Below are 14,210 nucleotides of genomic sequence, written 5' to 3'. Positions count from 1 at the left end.
CCATACCATTTCGCTCTGTAAGTTGTTGAATACTGATAAAATTTAAAAGCAAGTTTCGTAACTAGGTAGTTGTTGACCCTCAGCACATATTTGAATTATCTGAGCCACTATTCCATTATCTTGTCCTTGATTGGTGCGATGATAAAGAACATGAGTGTGTAGCATCAGCAGTGACACCTAGTGTCTTGACACTTTGAATATGTTTTGCTTATAGGCTCAGTGCTGATTAGTGCTAGCAGTCAACTTCCCTTCGAGCTTGCCCAATCTGAGACAATATCTCCAGCTCTGTTTACAGACAACACACTTCACAGAGTTTGGACCAATCGCCAAACTTCTCTCCTGGTGTGTAACAGAACCCACTTAGACCTAAAACGAGGCAACAAAAAAATCTATCATAGCATTTGCCAGACTCTAACTTCAACATACATACATGAACATTTTCTTTTCCCACAAGACTGCCTAACTTTTCATTTCCATTCATACACATGAACTCATTCCACTACTAATGTTATATAGCAACCTATATAATAGGTATATTATTGTGTCTCTCAAATGTAGGTAGAACACATACATGGGCGTTCATAATGGACTGTGTCATCTAATGCATATCGTGTGTATATAGCATGCTGTATATATCTAATGCACACATATATATATAATATGTATGTATGTTTAGCGTTCGTGTTATATACTGCTATGGAGACGTATGTATATATAAAGATGTATGCATAATGTGGCTCGTGTAGATATTCAACAAACAGTTCAATAATGTGACAATTTGGCTTTCAGGCCATGATCACAGTGTGGTATCTGTTCTGATACTGCACTTCAGTTTTTCTGTCCTCAGTCGGTGGAGGAGAGGTCCTTCATGACTGAGACAATTTTTATTTTTGTTCCTATCCAGAGTGCACTTTTATAGAGAGCTGGATTTTCCCTACATTAAAAACCGATCTTGTGTGTAACTCTGCCCTCGTGGGGAGGCAAGTAAATAGGAATAATGTAAGAAGGGACGATTCTTTTACCAGGACAAATAACATCAGACAAAAGGACACATACGTTCTTCCACTGGTTCATCTTGACTCTGAAGGATCTACAAAATAAAAGCTTTGCTTTCGGAGGAAAACGCCATACATGAAGTAAATAAATATTATCATTTATTTATTTTTTGTTGGAATCCCTCAGAGTTGACTACATCTCTCTGGTATTTCTACATCACTCTAATCAGTCAGTCGAATGCTTCCATAACTGACAGACAACTCTCTCTGCAACTGTTTAACTCCCCAACTGACTAACTAAATCCCCTGTCGTGTGTTCTGTTAATATATGATCGTTCTTTTTTTGTTCGATTCTCTGACGTCACATAACCCGGTCAGTCAGTGTTTAGGTAACTATAATTCTATTTGTTTATTTAAGCTAACATCTCAATCTTATATTATTAAAAAAAAAAAACATGTAAACATTTTATTGTTTTACATTTTTATCTGGCTTCAATATTTGAAGCGGTAAATATTATATTGCGATTATAAACTTGTTTAACTTGTATCATACTGCAATTCAAGACTTTTATGAATTCGCTATTCAACGAGAAACTCATTTGTTCATGTTCGTCTGCAAGCTTTTACAATTCAAAAGCTTCTTTGGATTGATACTGCCTGATATTACCAACAATTCTCTTCTCTTTGCTTCTAAAACTAAAATGGCTTACAACTCAAAGGACAGAGTCTTAAGGCAATATTCACTTAGATTTCTATATTTTTATGCACACCTTGTGTGTCTGTTTCCCATCTCAAACTGATTAGAAACTCTATTCTGTGCCCTGAATACATGACGTGATTTAAAAATCTTTCGTTTCTTGGCCTTCAAGCCAAAATCACAGTGTAGTATCTGGTCTGATGTTACATTTCATCTTTTCTGTCCTCGGTCAGTGGAGAAGAAATTCCTCATGACTGAGACAATTTTTATTTTTGTTATCATGAGTGCCTCATTTTGAGGGAGCTAGATTTTCTCCACAATAAAAACCGACCTTGCGTCCAACTCTGCCCTCATGGGGAGGCAAGTAAATAGGAACATTTCATTTGTAGCATACCACATCCTACCTTTTATTTGTTTCCTTGATTCATCGGGGCATCCAGCGTTTTCCGGGAGTACTAACCCAACACCAACTCTCTTCTCCTTTTCTACATTCTTACTATCGCAGTTGTTATTAAGTGTTAGATACTTTGTTTATTCCATTTTACAAGTGCGTGATATTACTTGACTTCTTTGGAATCAAACTTTGCTTTTGATCCCTCCCTATTTTGAAATGTAACTTTTGTTTAATATACAGCTTGTTTTTTACAAGAGACACGTAAAACTGTTTCCCCTTGTATAAAAGCTTTGAAAACCTAAACTCTGTTCAACTCTTGATTGACATCTATTAGAACTTCTCCCTTCCCTCTTTGAGTTATGTTGTTTGCAATACATTTTCTGCTGAAGTTCTCATAGTTCACAAAAGCTGACAAAGCAGGATTGTTCACTGTTTTTTTTCTCTTTTATAAATTTAATTCTGAATTTTCGGTCAAAATGGTTCTTAAGAAATTGAAATTTATTTTGAGGAGGACAATAAAGAAGGAAAATGTTTGCTTCTTTTTTTCTTTTCTTTTTTTTTTTTTTTAAATTTTTTCTACATTTATTTGTGCATTTATTTCGAAGACTATAACAATGCAATTCAATGGGGATTGGCATTAATAATCATTAAACATAGGAAAATTATTGAATTCTGAATTTAAATAACTTCAAGGCTATTTTTACAAAAATATTTCAACTTGTTTTATTTAAGGAGTGTTATCTTAATGAATAAATTGCAAGTTTTGGATTTAGTTGGCCAAACACTTTAATACATTAAAAAATAAGCAAAAATATAATTGAAAATGCAGATTATTTACCTTCTTTTTTGTTACTTTAAACTTAAGCATCTCTTAATAATGAAGATTATATATCTGTTTGGATGAAGACGAAACTCTGTTATTGAAGATTGTTGTACTATGGTATTTAGTATAAAATAATATAGGGAATAATGTACTATAGTCTGAAATAGTATAAAGGAAAGTATTGCAGTATAGTCTGAAATAATACAGGGAAGGTAGTGTAGTATAGTTTGCAAGAGTATAGGGGAACTAGTGTAGTATAGTCTGAAATAGTATAGATGAGGAAATGTAGTATAGTCTGAAATTTTATAGGGTTAGCTAATATACTATTGCCTGAAATAGTATAAAGGTCGGTAGTTTAGTACAGTCTTAAATATTTTAGGGTGAGGTAGTGTAGTATAGTCTAAAATACTATAGGATGACAGTGTTGTATAGACTGAAATAATATGAGAGGGGTATTATAGGAGCCTATCTTTGCATAAACTGTCAAAGAAACACCTATAATAATTTGTAACAAAACGGTCGTCAAATGAAAGCAAACAAAAGCTCTATATATTTGAGTGACCTACACCATTAGGTGTAAGTTACCAAAACTTGAAACAGTGTCACAGTGAAGGAAGTAATAAAGTAATTGAGTTCAGCTACTACTTTTCTTTAAGCTGTTTTTCTTCCAATGGAAGAAGAGCCTTGCTCGACTTCCACTGGACAGAGGCAGAAGAAGGAACATTTTTTTCTGTTGGTATCGGGAAGCTACCATAGGTTATTGCTATCTGGAAGTATGAGGTGTCTTCATTAAGTTTCCAAACGTTTTTTGCATGGACAATTTTATTGGGAGTATATACATGAAACTCTAGGTCCCTTTGAAGTAATCTCCTTCGGTTGTAATGCAGTTGTTGTTCTATTCCAGCAACTTCTGGAAGGCCTCATCGAAGTCTTATTGCGTGAGCGTTTCAATGACCCTTGTCACAGCCTCTTTCATCTCCTCAATTGTCTCTTAACGACAGCCTCCTAAGGTTTTCCTTGATTATAGGGAATAACCAAAAGTCACAAGGTCTGGACTATAGAGAGGATGAGAAACTGTCTTGATGCTCATCTTGATTCAATAGTCAGTGACAACAATGAAGCCGTGGATTTGTGCATTTGCGCAAATTTTCCACATCTTCAGTTTGCCACAAATAATTGTTTGCACAGTTACCACATGACATCAAACTGTGCACTTATTGCCTCTATAGGCATACAACGGTCCTTATCCATGAAATTCTTTATTTGGTTAATCAACTCTGGTGTTCTGACTTCCTTACTCCTCCCACACCTCTATCATCCTTCACAGACTCCTTGCCTTTCTTGAATCTCTTATGTCACTCAAAAACTGATGCTCGACTCATGCAAGATGATCCAAAAGCAGTCTGAAGCATTCTATACGATTCTGTGGCATTTTTTCAAAGTTTAAAACAATTTTATTGCTTATCGTTCTTTTAATGTGTCCTCACGTCCAGATTACCCTTTTGAAATTCACCAGCCATGACAATTAGGCTTTAGTAGGGTGTATTTCAATTCTTGCTTTAGCTGTTCATTTGAAATTGAGATCATAAAAATTGGTCAGTCATCTCATAAGATGCATAGAAATAACATACTGAATTTTGAAGCATCTACGACAAATTTAGATGCTTGTACAAGAAAAAATTAGTTTTGAAACTTTTTTAAGGCACCTCGCCATTCTCTAAAGGTTCAGTAGAAGTTAATATGCTATAGAATCTGATTTGTATTAATATAACCAAACCACCTTGCAGGGCTGCTCTCCACTAGAGCAAATAAATGTTGTGTTTATGACTACTACAAGCACTGCTGTGCTTCAGTAACTTTGATTAAATTTAAAAAACTTCATCATGATGGCATCTCAAAATGCAATAGAGAAAAATTTCAAGATTTGATACTTTTGTCCAAGATAGTTTTGTCCAAGATACTTTTGCCCAAGAACAAAGCGCAGTATCTGTTCTGATGTTACATTTCAAGGTTTGTGAAAATGTAATTCTCTTTGGACTTCTTTCTTTATGAGGAAGCCGGCTTAACCCAACCATGTAAAGGTATAGGAGCTGATCTTCCCATGGACTGTAAGACAAACGCCTGTAATATGTGTAATGAAAAGGGTCATAAAGTGAAAGGAAAGCAAAGCCTTTTTATAAATAAACTATATACTTATTTGATACCATCCTCCTAGGCATTACCTCCTCCTTTGGGTGCCAGTAGGAAATGTGTTCATTCATCATGGTACCATCCTCCCAGACTAGAAAAAATATTCGACTGGAAGGAGCATTTGCTAGTATATCTACTAGTAATACCTAATAAAAATAATATATAATAATAGTTATAATATTAATATATAGATAATGATAATAAGATCTTGTAATATATATTAATAGCAATAATGCTATGTCTAATTATATATAAAATGCACTTTGTGTGTGTGTGTGTGTGTGTGTGTGTGAGTTCATTCCCTATGGAATCCAAAATGGCTGGGTCAACTGTTTTAAAATTTCATACAAATGCATTTTATATGCCTGGGTGTGTTCTTAGATAGATTTTGTATCGAAATGCCTGTGATAAGTATCGAATATCGATAATAAAAAAAAAACTTGATTGAAGAAGGAACAGTCTGATTTTGACCAAAGTTAACGCTCTGATACAGCTTAACATCACAAGTGCATGTGCTGAATCCCCGACTAGAGCAGGCAATCAATCAATTTGATTAAAAAATGGGCGATTTCACTGATTTCGATGACAATAAATGTATTGGAAGTGTGGAAAATTCGTTGATCTTCATTTAATCCTGGGCAACGTCGGGACTCCCTGCTAGTATAGTAATATATATATAGCGGAGCCTCAGCAAAATTTTATACAGTGCATATTAAAAATTAGTAACAAAATACAGTACAGTATATCATACACATGTATATAATCAAATAACATTATAAATAACATCGTAAGGCGGGGTAAATATCGTAACCAGGGATCGGCAAAACATCGTATTCCACATCGTAACCTGAAATGAAACATATCCTAGGACCACCCTATTCCAGGGTTCTATTGTATTTGTTTTTTTGATCGCTCATGAGTGAGAACAAAACTTTTGCAATCTCACATTGACGAAAATCTAATACAGTGATCACATGTTAAGTAGTTCATAATTGTGCTGAAAAGAAAGTTACAAGTGTCCTGATTACCAAACCAAAAAAAAATAAATCCGGTCAGTAATTTAATGCAGTCCCAGAGCAGGGTATTAAATACAAGCCGATGTCTGAGCATTGATAAATGGAGTGCCTGGGAGCAGAAACAGATACTACACTTTGAGCTACTTATTCACAAATAAGATTAAATTCCATAAATGGCCAGAGAAATGTCAGAAAATCTTGCTAGTAGACTGATATAGTGGAAGATCCTGACACCCCCCTCCGAGAATGGATTACTCGATTTATAAAAGACGCTAGCAAGCCGTAACCAATGAGAAAGAGTAAGCTAAACTTTGACACTTCATCATTCAAGATACATTCAAGTGTCAATCTCTTATTGCATTGTACCTTTATACAATAAACTTTTTATAACTTAATTACTGTGTTGAGTCCAATTTCATCTGATTCATTTATACTGATTACATTCTCACAGGGATATATCATAGATTATAAACATCAATGTGTGTATGCATGTATGTGTGCATACAGCATCTCTTTTTTTATGCACTTACTTTCCTAAGGTAACCACTTAACAAAACCCAAAAGCAACTCGAGGATAAAAGTTAATGAGTTTATCAGGTGAACGGTGAGACAAGACCTTGGGGATTGATAACGATGGTTGAAATTGGGCAGAATTTGATTATTTAATAGGGCAGCTCAAAAAGAATTTGTTTACATTGGAATTAAAAATGACCATGTTGTAGTCAGCTGGGAAGTAACTCTGTAGTATTGTGTTCCACAGGTGGGTAGTTCTTGGAAAGAAACTTTGATCATTGAATTTCTGCCTACTTTTAGGTACACAGAGGAAGAAATGAAAATTATCTACATTGGTTGTAGATAGACGAGTTATTGCTGTGAATGTTTTATATGGAGATATCTTAGACTAAAGCTCAGTCGAGCACCTACTATGAAATTAACGACAGGGTAGAGAAAGACTAACTACCTCTCTTTTGTGAGAAAGAGGCTGTAGGGAAGAGAAAGAAAACATAACTCACTAGATTTCGAAGTCGGTTTTGTACTTTGTTAAAGTAGGAAAAGGTGCTCTGCATGTCACCTTCTTAGATGCGGCAACAGTACTCCATCTTAGAACATATTCGACTCTTGTGCAGGTAGAGGATTGCGTCAGGAGTGAAATACCTTCTAGAATAATCATTTTCCCAGCTACCTTGGCAACGGATTTGATGTAAGTTTGCCATTCCAGGTCATTATATTATGCTGAGTTATTCTTTCTCTTTTAGTATTCCTCCTCATTCCAAGACATCAAAACTGTTCTGAACCAAGGCCACCATCCTGTGGCTGCAACAATGTTGGAACAAGTCATATACAAAGCTGACCAAATCAGACATGAAGCCATAAATCTCAATATTCAAAAACAATTCTATCCTGCCATCAAAAAAATCAATTTAGCCATCAGCCTTCATCCGACAGATGCCAAATTATACCTCCTAAGGTAAGAAAAAAATCTTAAAATTTATTCACATAAGCCATTGTTACTGTGATAAAATGCCTTGTCGCAGTTAAGTAAACTGTTCTTCTTTGCCCAACTCGAGAAAAAAATTGTAGCAACGGGCTAACAAACGCGTGGCTCAAAATCCATCAATGTGACTAGCACTGACATTCGTCAAAGACACGGATTCATACCCCCACTTTTCGACTTGAGCTGCCTTTATACAGCCTACAATTCCCCTCATTTGCATGTGTGCGGTGTGATTTCGCGAGACTTTACGAGACCACAATTCATAAAACTACGGGCGCCATCTTTGAACTCTCTCTTTCTCGCCCGACCCTGCCCGACGCACACATGCGGTAAGACTTCGGTTTTTCTTTCTCTTAACTTAATTCTTGACCTCAACCTTCATTTCAGATGTGATTATGCAAGAAGTAATTTCGTTATTCTGCTGTTCTTCTATCGTCTAAGCTCACAACGTTTTTTTAAGCTATGTTGCTCTTAACAACGGTTTAGAGACGACCAGGTTTCCGCCACAACTGAAACCACTGGGTCCTGATTGAAACAACGCCGTGGTGGTATTACCATGTTTCCTTTGTGAAGTGGAAAGCTTCTTGTTTGGCTCACTACTTGCAAAAATAGAAATTAGACTTTAACTTCTTTCTCAATCAGACGTGTAAAACACAGCTAATAATGGCATCAAGTGGACATCACGCATTTTGTCTTAATTTCTGACTTCAGATTTTGTTTTTAACTTTTCATAATAAATTTGAACGCTTTTCAGTGAAGATTGTGTTTGTGTAGGAATCATTCTCCGTGTGAATCTGAAGATGAGGTTCATCAATGCTGATGTGACTCTACAGCAGATCAGCTCACAACGTTTTCCAAGCTTTGCTGCTCTTAGCAACATTTTGAAACACTGGTTGAAGGTGACCAGGTTTCCGTTACAACTTAAACCATTGGGCCTTGATTGAGACGATAATAAAACGACCTGACAGTGTGATCAAATGCTTTGTCACCATAACAAGTAATAAAAGTGAGAAATGGATCTCAAATTTTCTGGACGAGTTTGTGTCGTGTATAAGATATAGTTATGGGCAAAAAAGTAAAAACAAAATGGTACACTTGATTATATGATGACGTGTCTCATAAAGTAATGTGAAATTTCATTACTCATAAGAAAATAATTTCGTATTGGTTTGGATAAAAAGGTTGTTTGCAAAGAAGAAGACTCTTGGAATCATAAGTTTGGATGCAGCGTATATACGTATGGCATTGTAACGATTTTAACCACAAGAAAACAAAATTACAACAAACATTTTTTTTACTTTGTCTCTAAATAAGATACGTTAATAAGCTACGTTGCCATTGAGGCTTAAAGGCTTAATTGTGAATTATGGGTCGTATCTATAGAGGCATCCTAAGTGGGGAGTTGAGCAGCGAGATGTTTGTTCACATGACATTTAAATTCTGCATGTTGGGTACAGTCAGGAAAATGGAGCAGGGAGTGAATTCCAAAGACTAGGAGTTGAAAAAAAAAAAGAAGCTATTACATTGAAAAGCCTTTCAACATGTGGGGACCTCTACAGTGAAGAGGCTGAATTTTGCTGATTGTCGAGTTCGTTGAAGGCACCAATGTAGCAAGTTCATCAGAGCATATTTCATGAAAGTACCTGTAAAACAAGGAAAGAGATGCAATATGCCTTTTAATATAATTCACATTGGCATATAAACGGTACTTATGCAGAATACGGACCATACTGAAATAATAACGGGTGTTTATGCACTTATTGTACCGCACTATTTTTTAAATAGTATTTTCAAAGTAAATTCAAGTTTTACAATATCGTTTTTCTTTTATTATTAAATTGTTAGGTGAAAGTACAGAATAGTTACAAAACACACTCCTGTCCCCATAGAATAGCTTTCTAAATAATAGTATTATTATTTCAGCATGGTACAATAAGTGCATAAGTTGGCCTTTTGGCCAAGATCAAGGTGTAGTATCTGTTCTTCAGATGCGGCACTTCCATTTCTCGTTCTCTTTCAGTGGAGGAGAAATCCTTCACGACTGAGACAATTTTTATTTTTGTACCTTTTCTCCACGTTAAAAAACGACCTTGGTGTCTAACTTTGTCCCGTGGGGAGGCATTGTAAATAGGAACAATAAGTGCATAAGTACCTATTAAAGTTATTATTTAGAAACCCATTCTTAACATGTGGAAAGGGTGCTTTTTTTTAAAAAAAAAGCTATTCTCTACTTTCACCAAACAATTTAATAAACAAACGATACAGTAACAATTACAATTAACTTGAAAAGCGTATCTAAAAAATAGCACGGTCCGTATCCTGCATAAGTTCTAAATAAACTATACAAGCTTTGTCAGAAATTACTGTTGAAGTCAATGTTTTAAAGGCTTCAAAATCACTTCTGAATGTAGTACAAATCTAAAAAACAAAAACAAAAAGAAAACACGGTTGTGATAGCTCAAACAGTAGAGAACGCGGTTGGAGCGCTGAATGTTTTGGTCTCAATCCTAGCTGATGGCACCCATGTCATTTTTTTTTTTACTTTTGAAATCAGTACTCTTGTGTATGACGGACTCTCTCATCAATTATGATGCATGAGCTTTCGCTCCAACAACCAAGTTGCTCGGAAATCCACACAGCTGATTTGTTTATAGTGGTAAAGGCTTTGTGTAGAACCAACCACTCTTTTTGGTATTACTGCTAACCTTTGTCGGTGTAGATGACAGTGACAGGACAAAGTATACAGTAGACTTTCCTTCTTTTAGATGCATGTCTTAACAAAGACTGGAGGTGCATCTGTCCCAGTGAATTAATGCGCCTTCAGATAACAACCTAGAAAATTTCTATGACTTGGCACGGTACATACAACGCCTAGCCTTCCCAAATGGTCACCCATCTGGTACTGGTCAGGTTCAATGTTGCTTAACTTCGGTGATCTGGCAAGAACTGGTGTGTCAATGTGATTGTGCCATACATACTCGTGTGTGTGTGTGTGTGTATGTATATGTATATATATATATATATATATATATATATATATATATATATATATTGACCCACTTAAAAATAGTTCAGAAAAGATAGAGAGAAGGAACATTCTTTTATTGTTTAAATTACTTATAATGTTATACAAGATGCTGGAAGTGCTCCCGGTTGACATGTTTGTAATTACTGCCTGGAGATCTTATCTGGTGATTCTCCTGATAGCGTTGGTAATGTTCTTCTTTAGTTGGTCGAGATTGTGAGAATTATTTACATAAACTTTTTGTGAATAACTACTCCAAAGATGTTTTTTAAGCTATTGTCTATAGAAGCCGCTGTGCCATCCTTACTTTCAGCTAGCAGAGAAATACAAGTTTAAAAAAGAAAAGGAAAAATTGATACTCCATTTTCCAAGATTTGTTTGGTCATCTCCTAGATGTGACAGCAATACTTCATGCATGAAATAATGGTGGCTTTGTAGAGATATAGAATATTGGCAGGTGGGAGAAGTTTTCTAGCACGGTAAAGGGAGCTCACCTTCTTTACAACAGCCTAAGCAATGTCTTCTATGTATTTGTTCTAATTCGAGTTACTTTTCAATGTTAGGCTGAGGGTGCTATTGTTCATGGCAATTGGTGGTTTAAAAGGTTCTCAAAACTGGAATTGCAATCCTTTTGCATTTAGTTAACCCCTCTTGTAAAAATCAAACTCGAGTTTTCCTGAAAAATCCGTTCTGTTACTTTTTTACTCATATCATGTTTAATTTTTGTGCAAAATTTCAAAATGTTCCAAGAAAATATCTTTTTTTGGTCCTCCGACAAAAAGAGGGTGGACCTGTAAATTCACCTTTGTCTGTTCGTCCATTCATCTGTCCGCACTGTTCTTAATAACTACGCCTTGGAATTTTTTAAAATTATGCACAAACATTAAACATGATATGAGTAAAAAAGTAACAGAACAGATTTTCCAGGAAAACTCCGGTTGCCCCTCCTAGTGGCGCCTTTCAGATTAAAATGGCTAAAATTGACACTTTTGTGCTTATTAAAAAACATTAATGCCTTGGATTTTTATAAAACTTTCTGAAAAATTGTAACTAACTGATTTCTATATAATTTTGTTTGTTTATACTTTGCGATAACTCTTGGGTGTGCCCCAGGGGCTCTTTTAGGGCTAATAAAAACACTCCATTTTTTTGTGACTATTTCACCATATTTGTCCAAAATTTTCTGTGTATGTCTATTTAGCAGTTTTGCATGGTACTGAACTCAAATTTAAATATGTTAAGGCCTTGAGGACTTTTGGGGCTTAATGGGAGGGGGGGAATGATGGACTTAGTCATTTCTTTTTTTGTATTGTGCAGAACTCAAATTTACATATGTTAAGGCCTAAAACTGCACCATTTGTTCATTTTACCAGGATTTGACGTGCCCTGGGGACTTTTGGGGCTAAATGGGGGGGGGGGGGTCAAATGTTGAACTTAGTCATTTTTTTTTTTATGCCTTGTTCACTGTGCACTCACAAGGGACCATGTATGCTTCACTGGTTACAAGTTAATTTAAGAATTATTTTGTTTACTTTCATGCTCGTTCAACCTGCTTTGTTTTTTCTTTAGAGGAATACTGCATCGCCACGTTGAAGATTTCAATAGTTCCATTGATGACATCATACTCTCCCTGAAGAAGTGTAGCGCCGCGCAGAGGGAAAGCATTCAGAAAGAGGCCCAGCACCAATTGCTTCTTACATTCAACGATTTCTCGTTAGAATGTTTTTCCAAGGGATTTATCAACGACGCCATTCAGCTGCTCAACAAAGCCATCGCCGGCGAGAAAAACGAAAAAGGGCTTTACCTGAATAGAGCAGGTAAATTTGGATTATTTTATTTTCATACGACACATAGTCGTTAAAACCGCATTAAGTCATGGTTAAAATCAAGATTGTCTCCTCTTTTTGACTTCCAGTTTCTACTCTGCAGACAGGACGACAGTGACAAGCAAGATATGGTCCTTTCTAATTAATGATTATCTTCCTCTCAGATACTTTCTGATTTAGATACACCAGCATTGATGTTATTGTTTTTGTCATTTCCATTTGCAAAACTCAGTTATGTTCTGCAAGCCAAAAACAGAAACAATAATTTCTTCCTACAAAACATCCAAACTAAATACCATTGATAAATATTTGAAGATATAAAGAACTTGAAGCCTAAACCCTTTTTTCCCCAAATTACTGAATTCAATATTAAATAACCTAAAAAGAAGTGATATGCTGTAAAACAAAACAACTAAACCAAACATGGCAAATAAATATTTGAAAATGTAAAGAAGTTAAAGTATAAAAACTTTTTTCCCAAATTAATGGATTCAGCATTAAATAACCTGAAAAGGTTTGATATGCCATAAAACAAAACAACTAAACTAAACTTCTCAGATAATGTGAAAGCTCCTTCTTTCCCCATGTTAAGAATGTCTTTCCTGTCTGCTGAACCACTTCTAACTACTCAGCCAAATGGATATCAGAGACCGGAAGACCAAAAGAGCAAAAAATCATAACTATCGTCCAAATTGTTATATGTATAGTTGGGAAGGTTAATGAAACATGGTACCTAGGTAAACATGGTATTGAGTATGATCTTTAACATTGTATCCAGTGGTTAGGCCCCAGGTTAGTAATGACATTATTTCTTTCTCTCTCTGTTTCTGTCTCTGTGCCTGTCTGTCTGTCTGTCTGTCTGTCTGTCTGTCTTTCTGTCTGTCTGTCTTTCTCTCTCTCATGATTTACAACTTAAATTTAAAAGTATACAAGACTAACCATGACCCGTTGGATCACAACCACCTCCATTATTTGTTCCACTTTGATTTCATTTGTAATTTCATAAACTGTGATATTATCTGTTCATAAATTCTTCTTGCATTCCAGTGAAGAGCCCTATTGTTTTGCAATCTAATTTTCATACATATTTACGGGGTGTACGAACACACTATGTAAAGAGAGAGAGGGGGGGCGGGGGGAGAATCACTCTTTCTCTAAATACTCACAGAAACATTAAGAAATAAATAACATAAGAACAAATACGTTTACATTATTTTACTCTCATATGACATGATCATAGCAATCAAATTTGCCTGGATAAGTATTAAGTTGTTATATATGCAAGAGTTAGGAGTGGATAGAGAAAGTTCAAAGAACTTCCGTCATTATTAACCAGCAAAGCATGACTGCTATCAATTAATTCACGAGTTTATCAGACTCTTTTATTTTATTTAACTTGATAATTTTTTAAGAGATCAAGGGAGCTAACTCCTCCCGGAACTAACATTTTATTTCAGTATGATGGATGTTGTCTTTTTAGAATAGAAAAATACTGGAATTGTCCCATCACTATTCCCTATAAAAAGAAAAGTTACAGAATCTACATAAAAACTAAGCGTATTAATCTATCTATACTCCTATAAATTTTTGTGTGTGTGCGTGTGTATTGATATTCATATTAAAAACTCCTTTTTCTATTTATTTAAAAAGAAAAAAACAACTTTGTTATATATGGATTGTAGAATTGCACTCATCTGCAAAAAATCTAGCTAATTTGTATATTCTTTAAAACATTAATTTTAATTAATT

General features: G+C 35.2%; 1 protein-coding gene across 2 annotated transcripts in view; it reads left to right on the top strand.

Moving 5' to 3' along the window:
- Positions 1-14,210, top strand: part of LOC145239823 (tetratricopeptide repeat protein 16-like) — a 112,403-nt gene that overhangs the window by 37,701 nt on the left and 60,492 nt on the right. For both annotated transcript variants that reach the window (XM_080103354.1, XM_080103355.1), the window contains exons 6-7: positions 7,372-7,583; positions 12,205-12,452. In XM_080103354.1, coding sequence (XP_079959480.1) covers positions 7,372-7,583; positions 12,205-12,452 — 460 coding nt within the window. The remainder of the gene's footprint in view (positions 1-7,371; positions 7,584-12,204; positions 12,453-14,210) is intronic.

Source organism: Euprymna scolopes, chromosome 19, assembly GCF_053919585.1.
Source record: "Euprymna scolopes isolate OS-2025 chromosome 19, ASM5391958v1, whole genome shotgun sequence".
Taxonomy (NCBI): domain Eukaryota; kingdom Metazoa; phylum Mollusca; class Cephalopoda; order Sepiida; family Sepiolidae; genus Euprymna; species Euprymna scolopes.
This window is presented reverse-complemented; position numbering and strand designations above follow the sequence as displayed.